The sequence below is a fragment of the Struthio camelus genome, chromosome 2 (genome assembly GCF_040807025.1).
Source record: "Struthio camelus isolate bStrCam1 chromosome 2, bStrCam1.hap1, whole genome shotgun sequence".
Taxonomy (NCBI): Eukaryota; Metazoa; Chordata; class Aves; order Struthioniformes; family Struthionidae; genus Struthio; species Struthio camelus.
The window spans coordinates 158,873,901-158,899,107 of record NC_090943.1 but is presented as its reverse complement, the minus strand read 5'-3'; the positions used below and the strand labels follow the sequence as shown (position 1 = coordinate 158,899,107).

At 37.6% G+C, this 25,207-nt stretch overlaps 1 protein-coding gene across 5 annotated transcripts in view; it reads right to left on the bottom strand.

Annotated features, from left to right (window-relative positions):
- COL14A1 (collagen type XIV alpha 1 chain) overlaps positions 1 to 25,207 on the bottom strand; it is a 139,017-nt gene that overhangs the window by 21,542 nt on the left and 92,268 nt on the right. For all 5 annotated transcript variants that reach the window (XM_068933182.1, XM_068933183.1, XM_068933184.1 and 2 more), the window contains 9 exons: positions 24,529 to 24,638; positions 22,682 to 22,840; positions 17,712 to 17,789; positions 17,351 to 17,437; positions 12,687 to 12,740; positions 12,190 to 12,285; positions 10,883 to 10,936; positions 9,587 to 9,640; positions 1,720 to 1,773 (listed from right to left, as the gene is read on the bottom strand). In XM_068933182.1, the coding sequence (XP_068789283.1) occupies positions 1,720 to 1,773; positions 9,587 to 9,640; positions 10,883 to 10,936; positions 12,190 to 12,285; positions 12,687 to 12,740; positions 17,351 to 17,437; positions 17,712 to 17,789; positions 22,682 to 22,840; positions 24,529 to 24,638 (746 nt within the window). The remainder of the gene's footprint in view (positions 1 to 1,719; positions 1,774 to 9,586; positions 9,641 to 10,882; positions 10,937 to 12,189; positions 12,286 to 12,686; positions 12,741 to 17,350; positions 17,438 to 17,711; positions 17,790 to 22,681; positions 22,841 to 24,528; positions 24,639 to 25,207) is intronic.

Here is a 25,207-nt window from a genome sequence, read left to right as displayed (position 1 = left end):
GCCATAGCGGTGCTGGGCCCTACCCAGCCATGGGCCTTCCCCAACCCCAACCCACCGGGAACACAGCCTAATTTCATGGGCTGCCAAGCTGTTGAGTACCATGTAACCTGTTCTCATCACCTGTTTCTACACTAAAATGGAGAAACCTTATGTACTAGACTTTTCTCATTCGTGATACAGTATAATTTCTAAAAAAACCTAAGTATTTTAGCAAATTCCAAGAGGTACTGTGAATCACTATACAATGCAAGTCTCCATTCAAAACTAAAAATGAGTAACTCTTAAAATTATTGAATTGCTTTGTTCTATGTTTTTTTTTTATTTAGGAGCTATTGGTACTTAATTTATTAGTTCAGCATTCAGATGATGAGGAGGAACAATCAGGAGACTGTGCATAGGATTTTCCCTTTTAAATATCTATTTTCTTGTAATTAATGCAAATGTAATAGTTTGTCTTGTTTCCTGATCTGCCCAAATGTAATAAGACGATTTAACACTTCAAGTTACATGGTATATTGTTTCTGTGTTGAAATACTTTAAACTGGTAAACCCAAACACAGACGATGCTTTCATGTTAACAACAAAACTGCAACTTTAGGTCCAGATTTTCACACCCTTATTCAGATGATCTTGGATTTCATCTGATCTACACGCAAAGTATGGAACTTTACTGGCAAAAATCTGGCTATTATTTGCTTCATATATTCCATATCACAAACAAAAGAGCTTATGCCTCAATACATCTCTACTACAAATCTTGCTGGTGTTTGCAATGGTCCTAATCAACAGGTTACCACAGATTGGGCAATTCCAACAACGCACATCAATTGTTGGGCTCGATAGGTATTTCCATTCAGATTAAATGAGGATTAAATTTAGTTTTCCAAAGACTCAGCTGAACATGAGCTACGTAAACAGCATGAAAATGCAGTGAGAAAGGTATTTGCAGGGAATCAACATGGCAGCTACATCTCCCAGACGTAAACAGGTTTGCCAGTCAAAGACCAGAGATACTGGGAGAAAAGACAACTGAGAAGCACACGTTGCAGGAAAAGCAGCACTAAAACCACAGCCCTGAGAAAAATATTTGAGAAAAATGAACTCATGTTGGGTGTTTTCCCAGGTATGGATTGCTGAACTATAAAACTACATTCCACCAAGAAGGCATTAACTTTGCCCAACTGCCCTAGCTGAGAAGAATGAGACTAATTCCAGAGGCTAGAGGCAAAGCATTGCCTTCAAACATAGGTCTTGTTCTGAAGGCTGAATATGGCCTCTGCTGTCTTGCTTGATTACTCTATGAGAGCGTCTGAACACCTGCAGCAATGCAAAACCAAGCAAAACTCAGTGGTTCACTTCAACTAACAAGTCCAAATCAGAATTTCTTACAAAAACAGATTTCAGTCTTGCTTCAAATGCGAAGAGTATTAATTCCCTTTATATGGTGCAGTTACTTGACTGAACACAAACTATCTATTGATGGAACAACTGTCTTCCCTCCCTGTGGGAGACGTTTTTTTCTTGAGTTAAGAAAGAATGGAAAGAAATGACACTGGATAAGGAGCTCTGCCAACCCTGTGAGTCATGTGAGAATTTCAACTTCCAAGGAGAACCCTTGGCCTTGGTCTGTCTTCTGAAGCTTAGATAACAGACTGTGACCTACAATCCCCCAAAGTCCTGCTGACTTTTACAGTAACAGATTCCATGGGTGATACTCACCACTGGGCCAGGAGGTCCTTGTGGCCCTGTGGGTCCATCTTTGCCAGGAAGGCCCTAGGAAAGAGGAATATATGCAATTTTGTCAGCTTTTTTTACACATAATTTCTGCGTATGCTTACGAAGAACGAATCCGTTCCTTTCATCTAGAAGACTTTTTTTCTTTACTTTTCTTAAATTAAGAAATGGTGGTACTGTTGTTTTAGAAGAAGAGTACTCCTTTATTTGCACAGGGAAGGGTTAGTTTCTGAAGAAGAACAACCTATAGTGTAGCCTACATTCAATGAAATTCCAAGTAACATCTCATAACACTTTTGAAGTAAAAAGAAGCAATGTAAAAGTTTTGTAATGGCACTTTTGACCTCCGAGTGAATTTCACTCATAATTTCACTGCGGCAATGACGTAAATGAGAGGATTTACTGTCAAACTTCTCTACCATGAGGTGGGTCGCAACTCTAAATCTGTTCTCACTGGTTGCAACTATTCATAGTCGCACTGATTAAGTGCTGAAAGATGGTAACTGAGAGCACATTTCTCTGCCCAGCAATACTTTACATATGCCTTAGCTATCACAGAGGTCCTGATTCAGGAAGCTGCGTAATGAGACTTCGATAGGAATGCTCATGTGGTTTAAATTATGGTGCGCTTCAGAGCTTCCAGAAATTACAGCCAGAAACTAGAGATAACTTGGAGACTGGAAAGCAAGCAAATCATAGAAGACTAACCAGACATAGAAGAAAACACACTATTAATAAAGTATTCTTGCTAATCAACCAAAATGCACTTTTTGCATCCACATGCTATAAAGCATAGGTTTCTGAGCATAAAACAAATTTTTAATTACTATACAAATTAAAAAGGGAAATATGATCTGAGCACTAGCTCAGGACAAGTATGTGGAGGCGAGAGTAGAAGGAAATAGAGGTTTTGAAAGTGTGTATGTGCATACATATAGCAAAGAACATTCTAAACCTCCGTGTCTCATAGAACTTCGGAAGAAAAATCACATCTTCTTGGTTTTGTACTTTTTCCTGCTGCTTTATTTCTGACATGGTTTTAGTAATGAATATAGCATGAACTAGTGGTTTTATGCTGTACATAATCTGGAAACTATGATTCAAAACTTTTATATGGCACAAAAAATCTGGTTTGGGATTATTTCTGTCATGTAACTGGAAAGGATTTTTTTAAATTCCACCAGAAGGATGTTTTGGTGATAAAATAAGGCATATATTCCATTAATATGTCATCTGTGCATCCTTAGACTTGACAAGGAAATATTTTTCTACTTCTCAGTATAGCCATATGATTCTTGAAGCTTCACAGTCCAAAACAAGCCCTCTATCACAATAAAAACTAAAGCAAATGTAACAGCAAAGTGACATTGAAATAAAGTTACTACCTGATAGTAATTTTAAAATATGTATGAATAAAAGATTCTGAGCCTAGTTCAATTCAAATAAATTTGGAAAGTAAGAAAAGAGTGTTCAGTCCTCAAATTGATATTTCAAGAGGAAAGAGAGAATGCTATAAGGAACTGTGAACTGCATTAAAAACGATAAACTAGGGCTTCTGATATTGTCTGGAAGAAGCATTTAGTCAGGAACAAAGTTTTGAAAAATTCAGTATCAGATATCTTTCATAGTCTCTATAACATGGCCCTGTAAGATAACACAGACAAGCCTATCTCCTTGTTTTTGCAACAGTTTGACCCTCACAAAAACTGATACCTTCATATTTACCCAAATATTTCACTTTTTGAAAGCAAAGATTTAAAATCTGCTTTAATTTTTGATCAGTCCTAGTGCAGGATGAAAACTGGCTCGGCCCTCTTAAAGGCTTAACTACCAGGGGAGGGAACAGAGAGCCTTCCACTGACTTCCAGGATCTAATGTGGTTTCACATAGACTTCTTAAGAAAAAAAAAAATGCTGTATGTCCCTCCTTTCTCCCATCCCAGTCAAACAGTAGAAAGAACAGTATGATCAGAAATATTACATTTTCTTTGAATATAGTTCACAACTTATTTCTTCTGAGCAATAATCTTACTGTTGGCTGCTCGAGAAACATCTCCTTTCCGCTCTCCTAGGATTCATTCCTCTTGGCACTGTCTCTGTATCTCTTGGCCACATAAAATCACCTCCTACTGTATTTGTTAGATGTGAAAATTGTTATTAATGAATTAAGTCAAAGAGAGGTTTGGTTCAAGGAAGAGTATGGCAATATCTATTCTCTCACACAGGCAAAAGTCCAAGGGTATTTGTTTATGCTGCCAACGAGGTTTGAAGATGATGTTCCCGAGATCATCTGATGGCCAGAATGGATCTGATACTCATCATGAAGATGTTAGTAGTGAGCAGTACAGATGAGTAGGTAACAAGAAACCAGCTGAAAGACGGGGAATGTATTTTTTCTGGCTCTTTCTCCCATTATTTTTGGTCTGTGTAATGTAGGGGAAAATAAAGTACTGTGAGAATTCACAAAGTTGTATTCAGAGCAGTGAAGCCTTCAAAAATACTATTCACTCTCTCTTTTACTAAAGTCTTTATTCACCCTGAACCACCCTCAGAATGGCTGGAGGAATTGCATGGCACCACAGTAGCTTCTTTCTTTTGCAGGCTATCCAGGATAGGAATGACAGTGTACAGGGCTACTGAACCTCAGCATGCAGCTGCATGTCCAAGGCTAGGATGGGGCAGTTTTTCACATGTGATCTCAGATGCCAGGCAGTTTAGACTCAAGCCGAGTGCTATTTTGTAGGGTTAACTTGACTCAAGGCATATTTTGCTAGTAGCCTGAAAAACAGTCGTGGAGAAAACAATACAATCTGTGTAGCTATCTACGATAGAATTTTTTATTAGGGATTCTTTTTGCCCGAAACCCCATGGCATCACAAAACGTAGTCACCACCTAAACCCCTGTAAAATCTTAGCTCTGTTAAAATCTCAGCCCTGTTGAAGTCAGTGGAAACTGCCATTGACTTCACTAGAAACTCTGCAGTTTTTGGTAGTTTAGACTTTGTTCTGGGTATTCATGGACAGGTGATTTTGCAATTAAAACCAGAAACGGGCAAAAATTCAAATGAAGTTACTGAGTCCAGGCTTGAAGTACTTTCATGTGCATTAATTTGTCTCAAAATACATGACTGTTCTGCACAGATAAAGTATTTTGACTAATCTTTATTCCTGTGCGAAGTCACTGTTATTGCCGGAGAAAAACTCACTAAATGATTAATTCAGTGTATTACAGTGCAGCTCATAAAAGAAAATTTTGCACCAACATGAGCTGTTTTTAATTAATGGTAACCCAGGAAAAGAGAAGAAATGTGGCTTTTTGGGAAAACTTTGCTCAAAACGCACATCCTTTATTCAGCCACAGTAGGCTAGTTCCGTCTCAACACACAACAATGCTGGCTTAGCATAACCTGCCTTCTTTGTGAAACTACCGGTAGCACCTAATAGCTGATATTCGGAAAATATTTCTGTATTAAATCTTCATAATTTAAAGGATATATATTTTTTGCCTGTCTTTTTTGCATTTCTCCCTCCCACTAAAATGAAGATCCGAAGGTAACGTTCCTTTCCCTATGTATCTCGGTCCATCTGACTAAGTCTATACTAGCAAATTAAAAAGGCCTGGAGGGCCAAAGATGTAGCACATATCCATATTTGCAGCTTCACAGCAAAGAATCCGGAGGTCCTAGCGGACAAGCGGAACATGAGCCAGCAATGTGCCCTTGCAGCAAGAAAGGCCAACCACATTCCTGGGCTGCATTAGACAGAGGGTAGCCAGCAGGTCCAGGGAGGCGATCCTTTCCCTCCCAGTGTATAGTCAAACTGTCTACTGAAAATGGTTTCTGACCTGTGCCAACCCCTGAATCATGGGCTGAAAGCGCAGTAATCAGCTCAGGCCAACACTGTGCCCAGGGGTGCCTTCCTGCTCTCAGAGCACGCTCAGCAAGTGGAGAAAGGAGTTTGCCACTAGGAGCTAGAGCAACATCTAAGACACTGAATCTTCCTCTCTTTCAGACAGCTATACCTCACTGCTGGACCAGTGTCTGCAAGCAGGATCAGGCAGCACTGGTGAATGCTTCTGGACCCCAGTGTAGCTACAGCAGCTGAGCAAGAGAAAGCAATAACTAGACAGCGCAACTCTGATTCCACCTTAGCAGACACATATAGGGAAACACACCCAATAGAGTTTCCTGCAGAAGAACTTTCTAACCTGCTAAAAGAAGAATATGTCATTTCCCTGAACCATGCCACAGCTATGCCTTCCTGAGCCAGGAGAAGTATGGCCAGGGGGAGACACCTCTGAGGAAACTACCAGACAACAGTGAGAAATGGCAAGGTCATGGGCACAGCAGATACAAGCTCTGGTCCAGAGCTACGGAGGAGATCCCTCCCTTCACTGTGTCATCACGAAGTGAGTTTGTTGCTCAGGACGATACACTAGGCTTCTCTCATCACAGCTGTGTAGGTCTGTTCTCTCGGGTGGCCTGCACTTTGCAAAAAAGAATGAGGATTGTAATTATGACGTAGCCTTGGACAGGAGCCATGGTATATGGGAGATATGGGAAAGGAAAGACTTCTTCCCCCTCTACTGACACATGTGAAAAAGGGTAAGTCTCAGTCTGCTTCCAAACGTCATACTCTTGGCTGGAAGAGATGAGTCAAAGGCACAAGAGAATCTAATTACTGATTGTCCTGGCCACATACTAACCAGCAGCGTGATGTCAGTGTGCATTCTCTAGCACGTGCAATTCTAACTATATTTTAACATGCTATCTCGGGAGAGTTGGTACAGAAACACAGACTGATCTCTTTAGTACAACTTCTCTATGTGGACAGTTACAAATACGAGACAGCAAAAGAGGACACCAAATATTTTCAAAACGAAACCATGTCCCCAGCCATAAAATGAGAAGAAACCACTTTGACATTCTTTTATAACTGGAAGCTGATGAGAGGGGAAGAGACTGTTCTTACTGTGAATCTAAAACGTAGAATGTACCAAACAGGTTTAAAAACATTATTATGCCTATTCAGAGAGTTTATTTTATTACTGGAAAACACATTTTTTGCTCTGTCTCAACCTTCTCAGAGTATTTTTATTTCATCTCACATTTTTCATAGGGTGGGTGAATCACTGTGAAAATGATCTCTGTATGAATTCTACACAGCGGATTAGGGGAGATGCTCTACGTTTCTTAAATGTTTCTTAACTAAAATCTAGGAAAAACATAAATAAATAAACCAAGGATTAAAAAATCAGAAGTTCAGAAATACAAAAAGAACTTTTGTAGACTCATGGTTGAATTAAAATAGTAAGAGGAAGAAAAAGACCTTTTCTCAACTGATTTCAACAATAAAAACAGAAATGGTGAACGCTAGAAATTAAAACAAAGAGGAAGGAAAAAGGAAAGTAAAAATGAAGTGATTTTGACTACTAGCAACTAGAATAAAAAACTCCCCATTCAAGGACTTATGGAATCTTATCACATTATTCCCAGTTCAGCAAAGCTCTGAGATATCTCCCATTAAATATGAGTCCCATACTTATATCCTATTAAAATCAGTGTGATTTAGCCATCTGTTTAAGTGTTTTAAAGCACTGGATCCACTATAATTAAAATATTTCAATGAATAACAAATACCAATGAAAAAATGATGGCTAAGCTAAGAATAACATGGAAAAATCTCAGCTCTAGACGTATAATAACTGCAATACAGTTTCAGAACTTGGCTAAGAGGAGAAAGTCCGACAAAGGGAACATTATACAAAAAGGCAATTTATTTCTTAGCAATTTTCCAGTTCCACTTTGCTGCAGCTATGCCTTTTAGAATGATGCCTTTCTCCAGTGCTTGCCCTTCAAAGAGATTGTGGGATGAAATCACTGGTCTGAATCTTTACCCATTAAAAGCAATTATGCTCTCATAACTTCACTGGAATCAAATGAGATACACCACCATAAAACCAGTATAACATCACTGTTTGTTGCCATAGAAATAATTTGCTGCAGGACAATACTGCATAAGGGTCACACAGAGCAAATAACTGGCTAACAGGCCTGATTCTATGAGATCTAGGCAATTCATGTAGTTCCTTTGTTTAATACCAAAAAAAAGTAAACTCATGAACCAATTATAATTATCATTTCTATATAAAATGACAATTTATTTAATGACACTGGAGCCTTCTACAGAAGAAGCACTGCATGCCTTTTCCCTGACTGTATCAAAAGTTTTTGCCTGCGCCAGTCTTTCCCCCTGCCTTTCTCAGAAATATCATCCCTCTGCATCAGCCTGTTGAGTTTCACATGCAGGAGAACTGGACCAGCTCTGAACTGCTGGCTGACATCAAGACATGGCTGAGGACCTGCACTGCTAAATATAAAATTAGCTACAGCATAAAGGAAAAACAAGGTTCTCTTCTTCCTGACACTGTAGAATACTCAGTGTCCCTAGCAGAAAGAGAAGGCACATGCCACTTACATGTACAACTTCAAGCACCAAGTCACCTGGACCTGGCTATGAGCAAGATTAGACAGAATGGTGGCAAGAACCCAAACGTCAATGAGGCTCCAAGCCTTTATGAGCAGGTGACACCAAGCTTGGAAAATTTAGGGTAGAAAATTCCAGTAAGTCAAAAAGGAGACACTTAAGAAGTGCAAAAAAATGAGCTTCTATACAGAAGAAGGCATAGTAGTATTATAACGTAGGAAAAGCAATACTTTTACCTTCCTATTTCACTCACAAATTAGCTGAAAATTAGAAAGCTGTTACTCATTGGGTGATAATATTGTGCAAACATTTCTCTCAATAAAAATGCCTTCTTTTCTTCATTTTAGAAGAAAAAAAAGATCGATGCATGGCCCAAACTCTACAGTAACTTCAGGGGAATAACTTACACCGTTAAAGATGAGCTTAAATTTGTAATAGTGCTCTTAAACACACATATTACTATAGGGACTTTTTTCTAACAAATTCTCAGTTCAATGCCAGAAACCCAAAGAAGCTCCAGATTTCTCTGCAGTTAAAGTCACACAAAATATACAAAAAAAGGATCATAAATATCCAAATGTTGTTTAAGGGAAATTAAAAGTCATATTTAATAGTGAACTTCTGCTGTAAATAGTACCTTCGTATTATGGTAACAATCACTTTTAAGCACCTGAGTAATAATACGAAACAAAAGACTTGTTAGATGATGCTTTCCAAGTCCAGTCGATAAGGATTGATAATAGTTTCTAAGGAGCCTGGGAAAGCACTTGCAGATTTAACTGCTTAAATTAATATGAAGGCCCTTTAACATTTCCTAGACAGAATGTAATTATCTTCATTTGTTCTACCACAAGCAGAAGAAAGTTGACTAAATGTTGATATTATTCTTTAACTCTTCTTCATGCGCGTAGTTTCCAAAGTTTTTTTTTTACATCCAAAAGGAAATTCCCTCTGTAGCTGTCTTTCTTTGTTATTTATCAATTAGCTAGGAAGCAATTTTAGATTGTTGCATTGGATTGCATGTTAATTATGAAATATTTATCCAGCATCCAATTTTAAATGTATATGCAAATATACTAATTGGCAGTGCTAGCCACAGGTGACATTTCTTCCTATGAAATAAATTAAATACAAACACAGTATAAGGTTCCTCATTACCCTTCTAGTACTTCTTAACACTTATCTAGCAGATGAAGAGATAATTCACCCGATCGCTGTCTTCTCTGCTGTTTCATGCAGACATATGGGTCTCCAGAAATGGCAGAATGCAAGTGACAAAGTACAATAAATCAACCACACCAGTAAACATATCCATTACAGAATGGAAATTCTTAGAACAAACATAAAATACGTTCATTTTACCTTACCCTTTGACCTTGAGCTCCATCTCTTCCCGGTGAACCTGATGCTCCTGGAATACCCTAAGCATTATAAAGAGAGGGCAAATGATGAGATCAGCTTAATACAGTTCAACAAAATTACTTTTCAATGATACTTTATTACATGCTTTTGGATAAATGGGAGGAATTTGGGAGTTCAGATAATGGATGGAACCATAGAAGAGATTCAGTAAAGAAAGCATTTCTGTGAAATGAGAGATGGTTAAACAGACCTTGTTAAAATGCACAGGTTTCAAATGCACTCCCTACAATCCTCTGTGAATAATGCAGACTAAATAGTCAAGTAAGGCTTCCTACTCCACTGAACTGAAAAAAAGAGCTTGATTTCTTTCATCATTCCAGTTTCAAATCAGTGTAACTCCACTGCACTATATCAGTCCCTTAACCTGAAAATACAACTGCCATATCTCTCTTTTGTTTTTAAAATGGAGTCTGTTACCATGTTATTTGGAGTCAGTGCAGTAGTATCAAAGGGGGAAATACCTGATCAGGAATGATTACATGAGTTACATCCAGCAATGTTTCACATTCTTCAAATGAAATTTCACTCTCTGGCACATGGAAGACTGCAGAGAAGCAGTCTGGGACCACTGCTGTAGTGGTGCAGGAGGCTAACAAAACTGATTTATGAGGAAAGACTGTACAAATTTACTATCCCTAGCACATAGGAACAAGAGGCAGGGAACCTGGTAACAGCCAACAGATATTGGAGGAATATGATCAGCCGCAGAAAAGCATTTGTAAGGGGAAGAGCAAACGATCCTGGGAAGCAGCAATAAATTGAAAACAGGAAAAGCAAACTCTATAGACTAAATACCGGTCACCAAACTGAGAAAAGATTCACTGTGTACTACAGCTTTTTAAGATATTGATCTTAGGAAAGAAAGAGTCAAAAAAATTAAGTGGCTGATCTATCCTCCTAGGTAATTCCAGGTGCAATTTTATGGGTTTAAAATGAAAATAAGTGGACAGTAATATGCAAACAGAAATCTAAGGATGGATCGCCTCCGAGCCTATAAAGATCCAATTTCAGTGTTTAACAAGGTCAAGAAGATTAACTGGTTCTTTAAAGTCAGGCCCTGAATGATTTGGACACTGCATACCAGCACACCCCGGATTCCTGATTTTAAACCTCCTTTTATATTCACAAAAACAACACACTTCTCAACAGCTTTGGATATGTGCCTTAAATTCACAATGATGTCAATTCAACATTTAAACTTACTCAGCAAGTAACAGATGAAACAATAACTAAGGCAATACCTGTAAGCCAGGAAGACCAAGATCTCCTTTCTCTCCCTTTTCACCTGGTGGACCCTGCAGATTAAGAATCACACAAAATAAACCAAATACAGGGTTACTTTCCTGGTTTTAATAGCTACTTTCAGCATTCTGAGAAAAAACAAACTAACCGAAGAACAAGATAGATTATTTTTCCTAATAAGAGCAAAACTACAGACTGCATTTGCAAAACTGTAAATCAAGTATTTAAATAAGAAAATAAAGGAACGAAAACTCATTTTAAAAGACTTCAGAATTAACATGACAAAACTGTGGTCTTTATCTTACAAAAAGGAAGTTATTTTCTTTTCTTTTCAAATGAATCTGTTTGTCTTTAGCCCTCAGGAATATTTCCTTTAATGATGAAATCAACAGAGTTCTATGGACACTATATATTTCTACGGCATGTATATATGGTCAAGATATACTTTTCTGCAAATAAACTAATTTTAAATCAATTTTATACAGAAACAATTTTTCTATGAAAAAGCTGAAAATATCCCTATAATTAATGTATTTTTGATTATTCTCTGATGAGATCAACAAGAATACACAGTTTTCATAAAATAATTCATTATATTTTTACAGTGGTATCTCATACACTGCTTATAAAGAAGAATATTATACTGTAGTAAATTTTAAAGAAAAATCTAGCAGGTAAAGATGTGTATCTGGTATCTTTGAAGGCTTAATGTGTTTCAAGGCACGTGCAGCAGATTTTAGACAAGATTACTGCTGGTGGTTCATTATTCTACTCATATGTCTTATTGATGAAATTCTGAGACCTACTCCACAGCTGCATTCCAAGCTCCAGGCCTAATCATCTCCTCTGATGACAGTCTCCGTAAGTGTAGTGAATACTATTGCTTAATTTTGCAGGGAATACAGTATTTTTGCTTGGGTATACCTTTCAAATTAGAATTGATCTAGGATGAGCAATACCACAGGAAAAGGGTAAAATATTAACATTTTGTTTCTGGAGCATGTTACAACCCTGTGAAACTTTTCTTCACTTGTGTCCAGGCTTAGATGCTAATACCTGGGCCTTATTCCACTTGTGGTCAAATCTCTCCAGCTTAACTAGTTCAGATCCACATACAAACATGAATCTTCGTGCTGAACCCATGTCCACTGTAAGTTAAACTCAAACCTGTGACTTTACCTCAAACACTGATATTCAGATTCTGCTCAGGACACCAAAAGATATTTCAGTTCAGTCTAAGGTATGTGTTGTTCTAAATACCGCAGTGTAATATAAAACAGAGCCCTATTGTTTATATAAGACTCACCGGAAGCCCTTGAATAGAAAGTCCACTGGGTCCTTGTGGTCCTGGAGGTCCTTGGGGTCCTGGAACACCAATTTCACCTCGAGGTCCATCTGGTCCCTAAAGCAGCACAGGACATAAGTTAAACTGCTATCATATGGACAAAGGCAGCTTCAGTTTGAAGAATTAAGCACCGACAGGCTCAGAAACATCCGAGATAAAAAATAAGACTTGACTGGACAGTTGGAGTTCAATCTAAAAAGGCCTGGTTCCTTTACATGTACAAAAAATGAAGACTTATGCTGTGACAGCAGCATTCCAAATTTTATTTCCTTTATCAGGGAACAAGAATGACAAGCAATTGTTATGAAAAGAGACATAACAAATAACAATGCTATTTTGCTATGCTTTTTCCTCAGCGTCATCAGAGACAACCTGGAACTCATTTCAAGGTTTACATGCAGCAGAGAGAAACCATTGAACCTGTGCATCTGACAACTGTATAGTGCTGTACGAAGTACCTTTGGACCGGGATCACCACGATGACCTTTGGCACCTCTGACACCTGGACCTCCCTGTAAGGCACAAGCATAGGACCTGCTGAAAAGCAAACCTCTCAAATAAACACAAATCAAATCCAGGGAAGCCCAACAGTTCTTCCTTGTTCTTGAATTAGAGAGGATATCTGTCCATATCCTTCATCTGGAGTAATTAAACTAATAATACACTTAAGTTTGGTCATACATAGGACCAGATTTAAGCAGAGACTTAAATACTTCCTGGAGCCAAGCATGCACAGCATGCAAGAAACAAAATACTGCTGAGAGCTACAACATGGATGGAAATGCACACATATGGCCACGGGTTCCCTCCAGTTGCTGAAACCTCCCGCACATCTGCCTGTTCACCCCAAGATCATCACATTGTTAAGGGTGAGCTTCCAATGACTCAGGCATATTTTTAACCAAGGGCAACTCCCAGACCTAATAGACTTATCAAGGTTTGATTTAGAGTTGCGCTTAGGTAAAACATCGTGCGCTCTCTCTCTCTCTCTCTTGCTCAACATTCTCTTTTTGCTTTCTTCAGTGATGCTTACATCTGTTAATCATTTGATAACAGATTATTAGCTTCCTTTTTTCATTAGTATCATCTGAGACACTGGAGTTCCATATACCTATGGATAGCTGCCATGAATGTGTTTTGCATATATATGCTGGATGTGCTTTGTCCTCTAGGACAATATAAGTACAGATTTATTTTCATTTTTTTCAGATGAATTTCCCTCTTCCCCCACCCCAATATATTGCTTAATCTGTTGGGATACGAGCTGTAAAGGTTAGGGATTCTGTCCGTCTTTCTATTCACAAAGCCCCTCGTACAGTTAGGCACCATAATTGACTGGCATTCTTCAGAAGCTACACTAACAATAAATAGTTATAAAAATAACAATGAAATCAAAAACATAAAAATATAAAATACGTATATCAGTTTAAATGCATATTTAGTATCTGTGAGACTTCAAATAGGACTGTCATCAATGGAAATTTTTGGAAGTACCAGGATTACTCTTGCCCTTCAATGAAGGTATTACGATACCTTCACTTTTCTATACCTTGTCCCAGTGCCCTCATTCTTCTCACTTCCAGCCCAAGCCTCAGCTTTATGCCCACTACCCATTCTATCAGGCCTCAGCTCCACATCCAGTACCTCTTCTCTGACCCTTAAATCTTGTCCCACATGCTCCACAGAATCATGTTCCAGTTGCCGGTTCCCAAAGTCCTGGTCCTCACACTTCTGCATTCCAGTCCAGTAGCTTCCTTCTCCCCTTTCTCCTACCTGGGAAACCTCTCTCTCAGAGCAAAAATTCTGATGCAAACACTCAGCAAAATAATCATAAGGTTTTAGCGTAAGCGAAATTACACAGTTTTCTCTAATTTCATTCTCAGGAACAAATGAAACTTCTTATTGAAGAAGGACATATATTTAAAAATCAATCATGTTGATAGCCTGATAACGAGCCTTGAATCATATGCCTTCACATTCACAAGGATTTTTGGTCCACTTATCCATGTTTTGAATCCAGGAACCTGTGATCATTAAAAGCGCAATTTCTAGAAAAGTACTGATTCAATTTGAAAACATCACCAAAGTATCCCTAATTTTCCTCAGAAGTTTCAGTGGTTAATCCCCTGCACTACTAAACTTGTGTGTCTAATTTCAAATTTTTCACTTCTTTGGCTTCTACTACCCAAGACTTATTATGCCTTCTTCTGTTATTTAAAATAACTCCTTAGTAGCCAGTACTTTCTCTCTGAAACAGTCCTTAACCAACCCTTATCAAGTCACCTCATTATATTTTTTGATAGTTAAATTGCATGAGGCACCTGATGTTTTTCATTGCAATTAAACTCCTCCAATCCTCCAATAATATTGTTGTCTCTTTCCTCACCTTCTGCAGGTTTGCAGCGCTCTTTTTAAAATGCAGTCATCAGCATTTTGGGCTATCTTAATTTTACTTTTCATGAGGAACTTCAGACAGCATGACCACATTCTGGCAAAGATTATGCCATGTAAACGGTAACCCATAATGAAAACTGCCAGACAATGTTAACTCTAAACAAAAGTTTGTCTTTCCCTAAATCACCTACTTCCTAAAAGATTTTGAAAAATATTTTCAGAGATATCATCACAAACAACTGGAAGGGTTTTATTTTGAGTCTTTTCAATATATAATCTCTCAAATTAGCTACAAGGAAGAAACCTGATCACTTAAACAAAAATATGCTTGGCTTAGAGAAAAGTCACGTGACATTTTAACAGCTTGGAGCATTACTGACCAGACGTCGCACATGTGACTTTCTGACTCTTGGCTGGCTCAAAAATGAGCACTGACTGGTTTTTTTGTTCTGCTTTTTCCTAGGCTTCTAACTTTTTCCAGAGCTATGCCATCTAACTATCTGGCAAAATATGTATCACTCATAAGAGGCTGAGTTCTAGGATTATATGCTTCCACGACTAGGCAATGATTTTTCTGTTTGGTTTTAAACCTCCTCCTGCATGCAATTTTGCTACTCAAAATATTGCTAATCTTAACCGTAAATAAATAAAAGTATATTATTTTATTGCTGGATTAAACTTCAGTGAATCCTAATCTGCATATGTTCTGAACTGTGTTAGTAACACTCATCCCTCCAATCAAATATTTTTTTTTTAATGTTTTTCATTTTACTGTGAAACGTAAAACTACTCAAATTCACTTGCATTTTTATATGAATTACCTCATTGCCTTTTTCACAGAACACAAATTGGGACTCGTATACGTAAGAATTAAATCCTTAATCCATACTTGATTTACAACCACAGTAAAATAGGACAGAGAATCATTTTTTCTTCTTCAAGACACACCTCTTTGGTTAGATATCGGCATAAGAAAGAATTATTCCCGAGATCCTTTTCAAGTTTTTGAATCCATAACTTGAAAGGTTTTAGCATTCGCATGCAAGAGAATCTGCATTCGCATTTTCTGCATTCGCTTGCAAGAGAATCTGCCCAATTTCAATCTTTTCCATTTTTTTTCCTGCATGGTATTTTTCTTCCATTACTGGTTTTCTTCCAATAAGTGGTTGGGGCCCAAGTTCAGCATATGGGCTACATGAATAATTTGCCTTTGAGATAAATGTAGCCCCTAAAAATGTTTAAGAGCAAGCTAAATGCTAGGAGGAAATGAGTAAGCTAAAATCACAGTCCAGGCAAAGAGGTCTGGGTTTCACGATTTCAGATCTTTTCCAACCTATCGTCTAGGAAACGATGAAAAAGCTGGCTATCGTTACATTTCCTAAAATCTGGGGAAACAGAAGCAGTAAACATAAAAGAAGCTGAGCCCTATCAGTGAGACTTTATCTATTGTATTTATCTATATTTATATCTATATTTATCTTTATCTATTATATATCTATTATAGACTACATAAAGTCTCTCTATATAACATAATACATATAATCTCTCTATATAATATATATATATTATATATAATCTATATATAATCTATTACTCACCTTAATATTTGTATTGTCTTAACCTTTTATTGTACTATAGCTACTCACAATTCTACAACTTCATGGGATTTATTAATTTACCTAAAATCTATTTTGTTTTCTTAAATGTCTCAAAAGAAAATGTCAGAAACATACCCTACAACTTTTCTAAACCGCTAAAAATCAGTCAAGTAATGTGAGATTCAATTATCTGACTTTCGTCATCCAGATGTCAGTTGTCTGATCCATTGTCTGAGCTTTCCCATCTTTCTAGGATACTACCTTGAGATGGAAGTTAAGTGAAATTACTGCCCTCTAGAAGAGACTACCTTATCCCACTGATTATGCAAGGAGTCTAACTGTAGAGTTTAAGCTAGATCTTAACAGTTAAGACAGCTAACAGTTAAACAAAATATAGGGAAAAGTGACTGTGTGTATTTCACCATTCACAAACAAGCTAGAAAAAGTTTCAATTCACATTTCAATATACATAGTTCATTCCATCCTTCAGTGTGGAATAAAGTGGAAGGAAGGTGGGACACCCACCTCTTTCCACTCGCCTCTTTTGGATACCTCTCTGCCTCCAGGCCCTCACAACAGAACATGCACTTTGGGTTCTGCTTTCCAATAAACGTTTTAGCCCTTAGGCAGGCCTTCCACAACAGGAAAGTCTTCTTTCATCTTTTACCACACAATGGACAGAGTCATGCCCCAATGCCTTTAATTCATAAATATACTATAAACAAAGTATTTTAGAAAGCTAAACCAAAGGTATATTTAATACATGTATGCTAGAGCAGACAGATAGTGGATGATTAAAAAAAGTGAAAACAAATGGCATTGACTGTGATATATTTAGCAATGCTTCAGACACATAATAGGGTTTAAGGTCTAGAGATTACGCTAATTTATTCTTGCCTGGATTAGACCATGAAGAATTTGATTCACTTATTAGGTAAGGAGGTTTCTTACAACCTGTTACTTGGCACCTTTGCTAAATAAATGGAATGTAATTTTATCTCTTTGTCAACACTTGAAGCTCTAGTTTAACCTTATTAGTTTTACAATGGCAGTATATTCCCACACCCTGCAATAAAGTTGGCTAGTGAACTATTTAATACAGTTAAGTATAAACCTGAATAAAGCCTTACCGGTGGTCCAGGAGGTCCAAGGGGTCCCTTGTTAGCTTCTGAACAGGAACAAGCATGAGGAAGGGAAGGGCAATTTTCTTCATCTCTCTAAGGAAAGGTCAAGACAGGAAGAGCTTGATGTCTAAAACTTTGATTCAGAAGTTGAGAATACAATGAATCTCATACGTAGTACGGTGTGGCTGCCTCAAAAACATCTAGGTGATTTAGAAACACACATCACATTGACGTGCAATAGGACAATCAATCCAAACACACGTAGGCTCTTTGGAAAAACTCTACCCATGCATTCCTTTTAAAAATATTTGTCTCAATAAAAGAAAAAAATAAGGTAAAATCTGCAGTCACTGAAACGCATTCTTACCAAGCCAGGAAGCTCACAGCACTTGTCTCGATTTGCCCATGAGGTAGCACAAACAATGTCAAACATCTGTAGCTGCAACTGTTTCAAAACAAGGACGATGCACAAGATGACTGTTAGTTATAAGATCAACTCAAAAAGAAGCCATCAGCAAGAAAAGCTACCTTGACTGAAGTACTCAGAGCAGAGGAAAGACTATGGATTTAGAGCAGCTAACAAATATGCTAACTTAAATGGTAAAAGGTTTTTTCTTTTGAACCAACTTGTCCACATTATCATACATTAAATGCACCGAGCAAGGCATTCAATGCCTGCGTATTAAATGCCGTAGGCATTTGTTTGATTATCCCAGTCACCTTGACTAATTCCTTGATTTGTCCAGTGGTGCTTCCCAATATTTTCCGTAGCAATGGAGGCATCAAGAAACAGGCAAAAGAGAGATCACCTCCTCAAAACTGAACAATTTCTCTTATCCCATTGGTCCTGTGCTCAGATTTTATCTGGGGCAAGGTCTCCTGCAACCTCTTACTTACACTGGAGCTGAGCCACAAATAATATTTATCATCTTCTCCAGTTTTATTTTACTTTATAAAATGCCCTCTCTTACCCATATTATCCCCAGGCAAAGAAACTTTAAGGATGGTGAAAAGATTGCTCAACACACGACAATCTCGGTCAGAAAGGAAAATTCCCACCTCAGGTCGGGAAACATGGTTTGGACAAGAATTTAATCTACAGGAACATGCACACTTGGTAAGAATAACAGCTGCTAGGTACTCACAAACACTTAATATACTGAATAAGACTGAATCTTAAAACCAATTGTCTCCTTTACAACCTTGAACTGAACAAAGGGGTCTACAGAGGTAGAGCTTTTTTCTGTTTCTGTTCCATGTCTCATTTATGTGCATACTGAATAGAAAGGGGAACAGAACAGAACATCCCATTAAACTAAGTTCACATGTTTAAGAAATTGAGGAACTGCTAGAGATGGAACTCTTTTTGGTTTTGTTCTCATGTTCATTTAAACAATTTTAAAGTATTATTTTCAGTGGCATTATTTTAACACTAGAATGGAGAGTACAATTAAAATATTTTCGCAAAACTTAGTTATTTCTGTGTTAAAAATGCATTAAAAGAGCACCTTTTTTTTTCCAAGATTTTTTCCTCATATAAGTCAACTGTTACATTTTAAACAAAGGGATACTTTCATATACAGACAAATTCTCCTTATCTGCCAGCAGATTACTTGGTTTGTAGACATACGTACTACAGACGCAGGCACGCCTGCGCTGGGCTCCACGCTCAGCAGCTCGGGCAAATGTAACCAGCTGAACTGCAGCATGAAGGCAGCTTTCGGGTACCTGGGTTGGCTCCACAAAGATCTACCACGAGTCCAACGAGTCTCTGTCCCTGGCTATGTTACATGCAAGCTGGCTCCAAGTGGAGCCACTTAGGCATCTTCATGTGATGCATGTGGTGAAGAGGCATCTAGGTGCGCTGTTCTGGGACTCAAAATGACCCTAGGCATTTCCATGGCACTATAGTTCAGCTACTAAGACATCACAGAAAAGGGGGTGCAGAAACTTCTGAGCTGGTTGTGTAGAAATCAGCTCAGATTTAAAAGTAGTAGTATTGCTATTTTTTCCATCAACTAGTCTGTCCTAAACTACTCTATTCACCTGAATAACAGAAGGTTGACAGTATTGGCTAAACTTATGCAGCCTTACGTAGGCATGCATATGCATTCATTCTCTATGGATTAGACAATCTAGAGATCCATGGTGATAAAACATTTTGGTGTAAAATAAAGAGCAAACATACATTGAGTGAATTGCTGTATTCACCATCTAAATGCATCTCAATGCTGAATGACTCAATATTCTGATTTTAAAATATTACATGGGTCACTCTGACTCAAGCTAAATAACTAAACAAAGCTGTCTTTGCTACTGTTAAACATTTATTCATAAGCCTCTGCATTCATAGAGTTTCGCTTTCTAGATCTCCCAGTTCTGCAAGCAGAGCCAGTAAGACAGAAAACTCTGCCCGTTCTGACGTGATTAGGCTACAATTCTGCAAGAATTTTCAAAAGCAGACAACATCACATCACATTTTTAACGGTGCATAATACACACGGAGGTAAAACAAGTTAGATAGATAGATAGAAAAGAAAAGGGAACGTCAGTAAAAATGGACTTGTCATTCAGTTCCACTGAAACAATAAAGAAAATTACTTGCTGCACATCAGAGTCAGGTCTATTTGCTTTAGCTGGCTAGGGATGAGGTTTTTAACGCAGAAATGCCCCACTATTAAAGAACGTTACCAGGCTTAGTCCCCTTTCTCGCCTATCTATCTCATGCAAATTTCTGCCCGTTTAACAAACTGCAGCTTACTAGCTATATCAGTGGGGGAAAAAAACTCTGATACAATTACATTCCCTCAAAATTGAAATGTTTTTCAAAAATCCAAGTGACTTCACTGGACATATTTATAAAAAAATAAACTAAATATATTCTGAAAATGTTAAACTGGTCTACTTGAATAAAGTCAGGCAAACATCCCAAATTTTATTCTGAAATAACTGCTTGCTGGTTTTATTATATGTAATATGCATTTCTAAGATTAAAATAAAAGCATTTCAAATTTCATGAAAATATATCTCATGAAAGCAGAACTTCTCAGAACTATCCAAAAAATCCAATTATCCTATCAATTCACAACAAATTTCAAAATCTTTTCCATAACAGAACTTCTGTTGTATGCACAGCTTCACCAGCCCCTTAAGAATGTGAAGACAGTGGTAAAGACTAAATCCCAGTATCCCATATCCACCACTGGCATAAGTAGATGTTTAATGGAGCGCAAGAGTCTTCAGTCATACTTCTCCCTTATATTCCACTAGCTTCCAAAGACTTTTAGCTCAGGGGCTTCCCACCCCAGATTTGTTTCTTCACAGTTAGTGACACTCACGATTTTTCTTTTCCATGAATTTGTCCAAGCTTCCCTAGAATCCAAATATATATGTATATTATCCACAAAATTCCACGGCAAGGAGCTGGCAAATCTGCTACCTGTGAAAAACTACTCTCCAGTCTCCGACTAGCTTCCCTCAATGTCCGCTATTTTTTGGAATGGAAGAAACCAACCCATCTCTACCCATCTCCTTCAAGCTGCAAATGACCTTACAGACACTTACCATATATCCCCTCTGTTGTCTCTTTTCCATACTGAATAGTCTAAATATTTGAAACTGCTCTTGGAAACCACTGGATTTTAAAGGAAAGACCTTATCCACTACCTGATCACTGTCTGCTAAAATTTTGCTACAGTAATTGCTATTTCTATGATACGTACATGCTCCATGACATAAATTCTAACATTTGAATGTGTTCCTGTTCCTTTTGTTAATGCTCGTAGTTTGACAGTTTCCAAAAAAACACCAAATTGAGGTGAGTGCATAGAAGGACAGAGTATTATCATCCTATTTTACAATGAAGAACTGAGGAAGTAGAAAAACAGTATCACTTATGCAAAAATCTGGGTCTCTGATGAACACCTTTAGCACAAGATAATACATCATTTCTTAAATGTGAATGTTCACAAAAGTGCTACTCAATATGAATAATGTGCAGAATAGAGACTTCACAGAATGGTATTTGGATGCTTTTTCAATCCACCTATAATTTGGCATATACAGTAACACTTGAAGGCATCCAACCAGTACTATGGAGTAAAGCTGCACCTCCAGCTACTTATTTGTAGTTTTATGTAAGTTGTACAGTTCATTTGAACAAAACCAGATTTTTCAGTGAGTGGGCAGTCTGACTTATATTTTATAGATTCCTAGGTTCCAACAAAAGCCATCATTTCTTTCCACTTCTCTTTACAAAGCCTTCTTTAATTCCAAGCTTTTCTAAGTTTGCCTCCTTCTGCATCAATTAGAATGCGACTACAAAGGCTGCTCTGTTTAATTGCCTTTACAGGCTTGATATATTTATTATTATCCATAAACTCGAGGCCTAAAGGCTTTCTTTTTGTACATGGAGAGATAGTCTCAGGGTATACATTTGACTAAACAGAGTTTTTCCATACAATAAAAAGTAAATACACAAACAGAGCTTTTCCACAAAACAAAAAGTAAATACACTTTTGCAACCTCATTCTTATTCAAATCAAGCCTTGAGTTCAAGGTTCACATTCTTTTCTAACCTCATTCTAGGGTCAAGAAAGTTGAAAGAAAATGGGCTAACATTTCACAGCAAAGAAGCCTTCTGTAGATCCTCACTGGACTGTCAATTCTTCAACAGCTAATTCTACCTGAGAAAGCCAAACATACTTTCTTAAAGATACTCTCTAAGGCAAGGTGGGAAGAATCCCATAGCCTGCCATGCAAACAGAACGATCAATTATTGCGTCTAGGAGAATGACTTCAGAGGAATGAAAGGATCTTTCACATTTTTCAATATTTTAATATGTAATGGCTTTAAAACAACTACATATATGAGGACAGGGGCTTTTGGGGATAGTCAGTGTCAAGCCAGTTCAAGCATTTAATGAACAGACAGGAAGCACTGGGGCTGATAAAGAGTAAGAGGGAGTAAGAGTCTCTGAGAACAATTATCATTAAATCCGAAATTTAAACGATTTCTGGCAAGGAGTTATACCTCTATGCAATGCACGCTGTTTGGAGCACAAGCCCTATCTGAGTACATGTCCATGTCCATGTGTGTGTTTCAGAATAACACTTGAACAGTGACGCTCGCCATGATGTGATTTACTAAAATAGTCAGAAATATATTTTGCTCAAGCTGACAGCTCTTACAGGCTCCACAGAATTTCTGAAGCATTGCAACTTTTCTGTTTCAAATACGCTTTCATTCTACTTTAGCTTAAAACAAACTGCAAAGATTCCAAACATTTGGTTTTAGGATTTTTCAAATGATTTAAAGAATTTTCTTGTTCTACTCACCGGTGCAGAGTTGTCTCTTGGTCCTCTGGATCTGACCATTCTTCCCAGTACTTCTATGCCATCAGAACTAATATTTCCTGCTGCATTAATGGTCTTTTCACCGACTTCCTTGCAGTCAATAATTATTTTGGCTGTAGTCTTGCTGATAACAACATGCAACTAAGCAAAAGAAAAGATGCTTTAAAAAACAGAGTAGCACACAGAGTACATTAAGTTACTGGGCAAAGGGGGCACTGTCTGACATCAGCTGCTAGTGTTTGCTACCAAAATTGAGAGAATAATCCATAGCAGATGATTTAGATGACCTCTAGAGGTCTCTTCCAACCTGAATTATTCTATGGTTCTAATCTGTTTAATAAACTCAGACTTCTTTCTCTGCTTATGGAACATCTGCGTATGAATTGGCACCTTCCATAATTCATTCAGTAAGAAAATAATTTATCCCTGACAAAAGGCCCACACAAGGTTCATATATGACCCAGATCCCACAGAATCCTTGATTTATGTGGTCATTAATGATTCCGGGGCTTTGTATGAGCCTCCTACATAGGGTTGGATTTCACCAATATATCCTTTATAGCCACTTGCAAAAGCCAAAAGTAAGCAGTAAAATTTACTCAGTAAATTAGACATTACTACACAGGAAAGCCTTTCACAGTGAAGTTTTTACACCGAAAAAATATCAGATCCCATGAAATGCAGCCCAGAAAAACAGAGTATAGCAACAAAGCCTCTTCCGTCTGCCTCGAGTCACACTTTGTTATCCAGCCCTGATGCAGCAAGGATACACCCAAACAGAAAGGACAATCCTAACCACAGTCCTGTCACTAGCAAGCTCTCAGTTCAGCAAAGGAAACAGCAGTTCTTTTTGGGAGAGACCAGATGAAGAGCAGGCAGAAATGCAGTAGCTGCTCTAAGGTGATGCACTGCGAGGAGATCAGAGCCCAAAGTGCAGGAGAGAAGGGCCACGGAGAAAGCTTGTAGCTATTTTGCTCTGGGCTCTTGAGCTGGAACTAAATGACTGAAAAGCAACTATGAATTTGGCCTCCTGTGCCTTTCAAACACATGCATAGCCAGGTTCATCACTCAAAATGCAGAATAATACATAAAAGGAGGATTTGCTAAGGATTTGTGTATTTCTTCACTTAGACTAAGCTTAAATAGTCAAAATTAGGCTCCTGCTCTGACCTACCTTCTCCCTCTCTCCTTCCATCGACTAAAAAGAAAATCTAGCAGAATTCTCCTCTGCAAATCCCCCAATCCACAATCTCTTTTTGTTTAGGGAACGTAGAAACATCAGGAATAAAAGTGAACAACAAAGCCTTCCTCAACAAATTTGTGCCGCAACCCCGGCATTACTTCATCTGCTTTTGGAAAGAATGTTATGAGATCTCTAACAGCCAAGGAAAGTTCAACATGGCATAGACCTTAAAATATGTTTAAAAATAACAACACTAGTCAAAAAAAAAGGGGGGGGGGGTTATTATTTCTTGCAGATTTTTTTTGCATTTTGGTTGACATTTCCAAGCCAAACTTTTAAAGGAAAGCCCAGTTTATTTCTAAATTACTTTTCAAAGTAAGAGTTTTTAATCAAGTCTAAAATAGAGGCACAAAGCATGAAACCAAAATTAAACACATCAGCTTCACCATATAAAACAAAACACTTGTTTAATGTTAAGTCAATATTGCAAAGAGTTTTTAGACAGTTTGGTAGATGATTTTGAACATGTAAAATATCCTTCTTTTGTCAGTGGCCCATCACATGCAAGAAGATTTCAAAATATAAAAAAAAAAGAACTCCAAAACCTTTATCCAGAGTGCATTTTTTTCCTATTACCATTACTAACCTTATGAAAACTCCCATAAAATAACTTCCTTATTTCAGGACCTTCAAAAGTTACAGTTTGAAAATCTCCTTTGTAGTCATAGTTAAAGAAAGTCAGAGTTTTACCACCATCTGTGTGAGAATGAAAAGGAAGTGCTCAGTGTAAGAAGAGGAAAAGATCAATATATTATTCGACAGGATCAATTTTGTTAACAAAAAAGATTAAAGATGTCTACTGTCTTTTCCAATACAAGTTCTTAAAGAAATATTTTTAAAAGTGTAGAACTGGTTAAAAAAAAAGGGAATTTAATTTTTTTCAACATTCTGAAATTTGGTTATGAATGAGAATTAATTTTGTGTGGAAAAAAAATCTCCACATTAGAAACTCTGCATTACATTTGAGGCCAGTTCACCATTTTGCTTCAAATTTAGAAATAAACATAATCCAGAACTTCTTCATAGTATTTTTACAATCCCAGCCCAAATGTCCCTAGCTTAAGAGAAAGGCCAGAAGCTCAGTTCTGTGGCCCAGTGATACCCATCTAAACTGCTTGAGTCCTAAGTGACTGCAAAACTTTTTCTTAATTTCCTAGTTAAATCTGAGTTGGGTTGTTTGCTGAATATAATCCTAATCTTAGCATTCCCAGACGGCATGTCATAGTACCTTTCAGTAACACACCTTCCTGCCTTCATGCACCCAT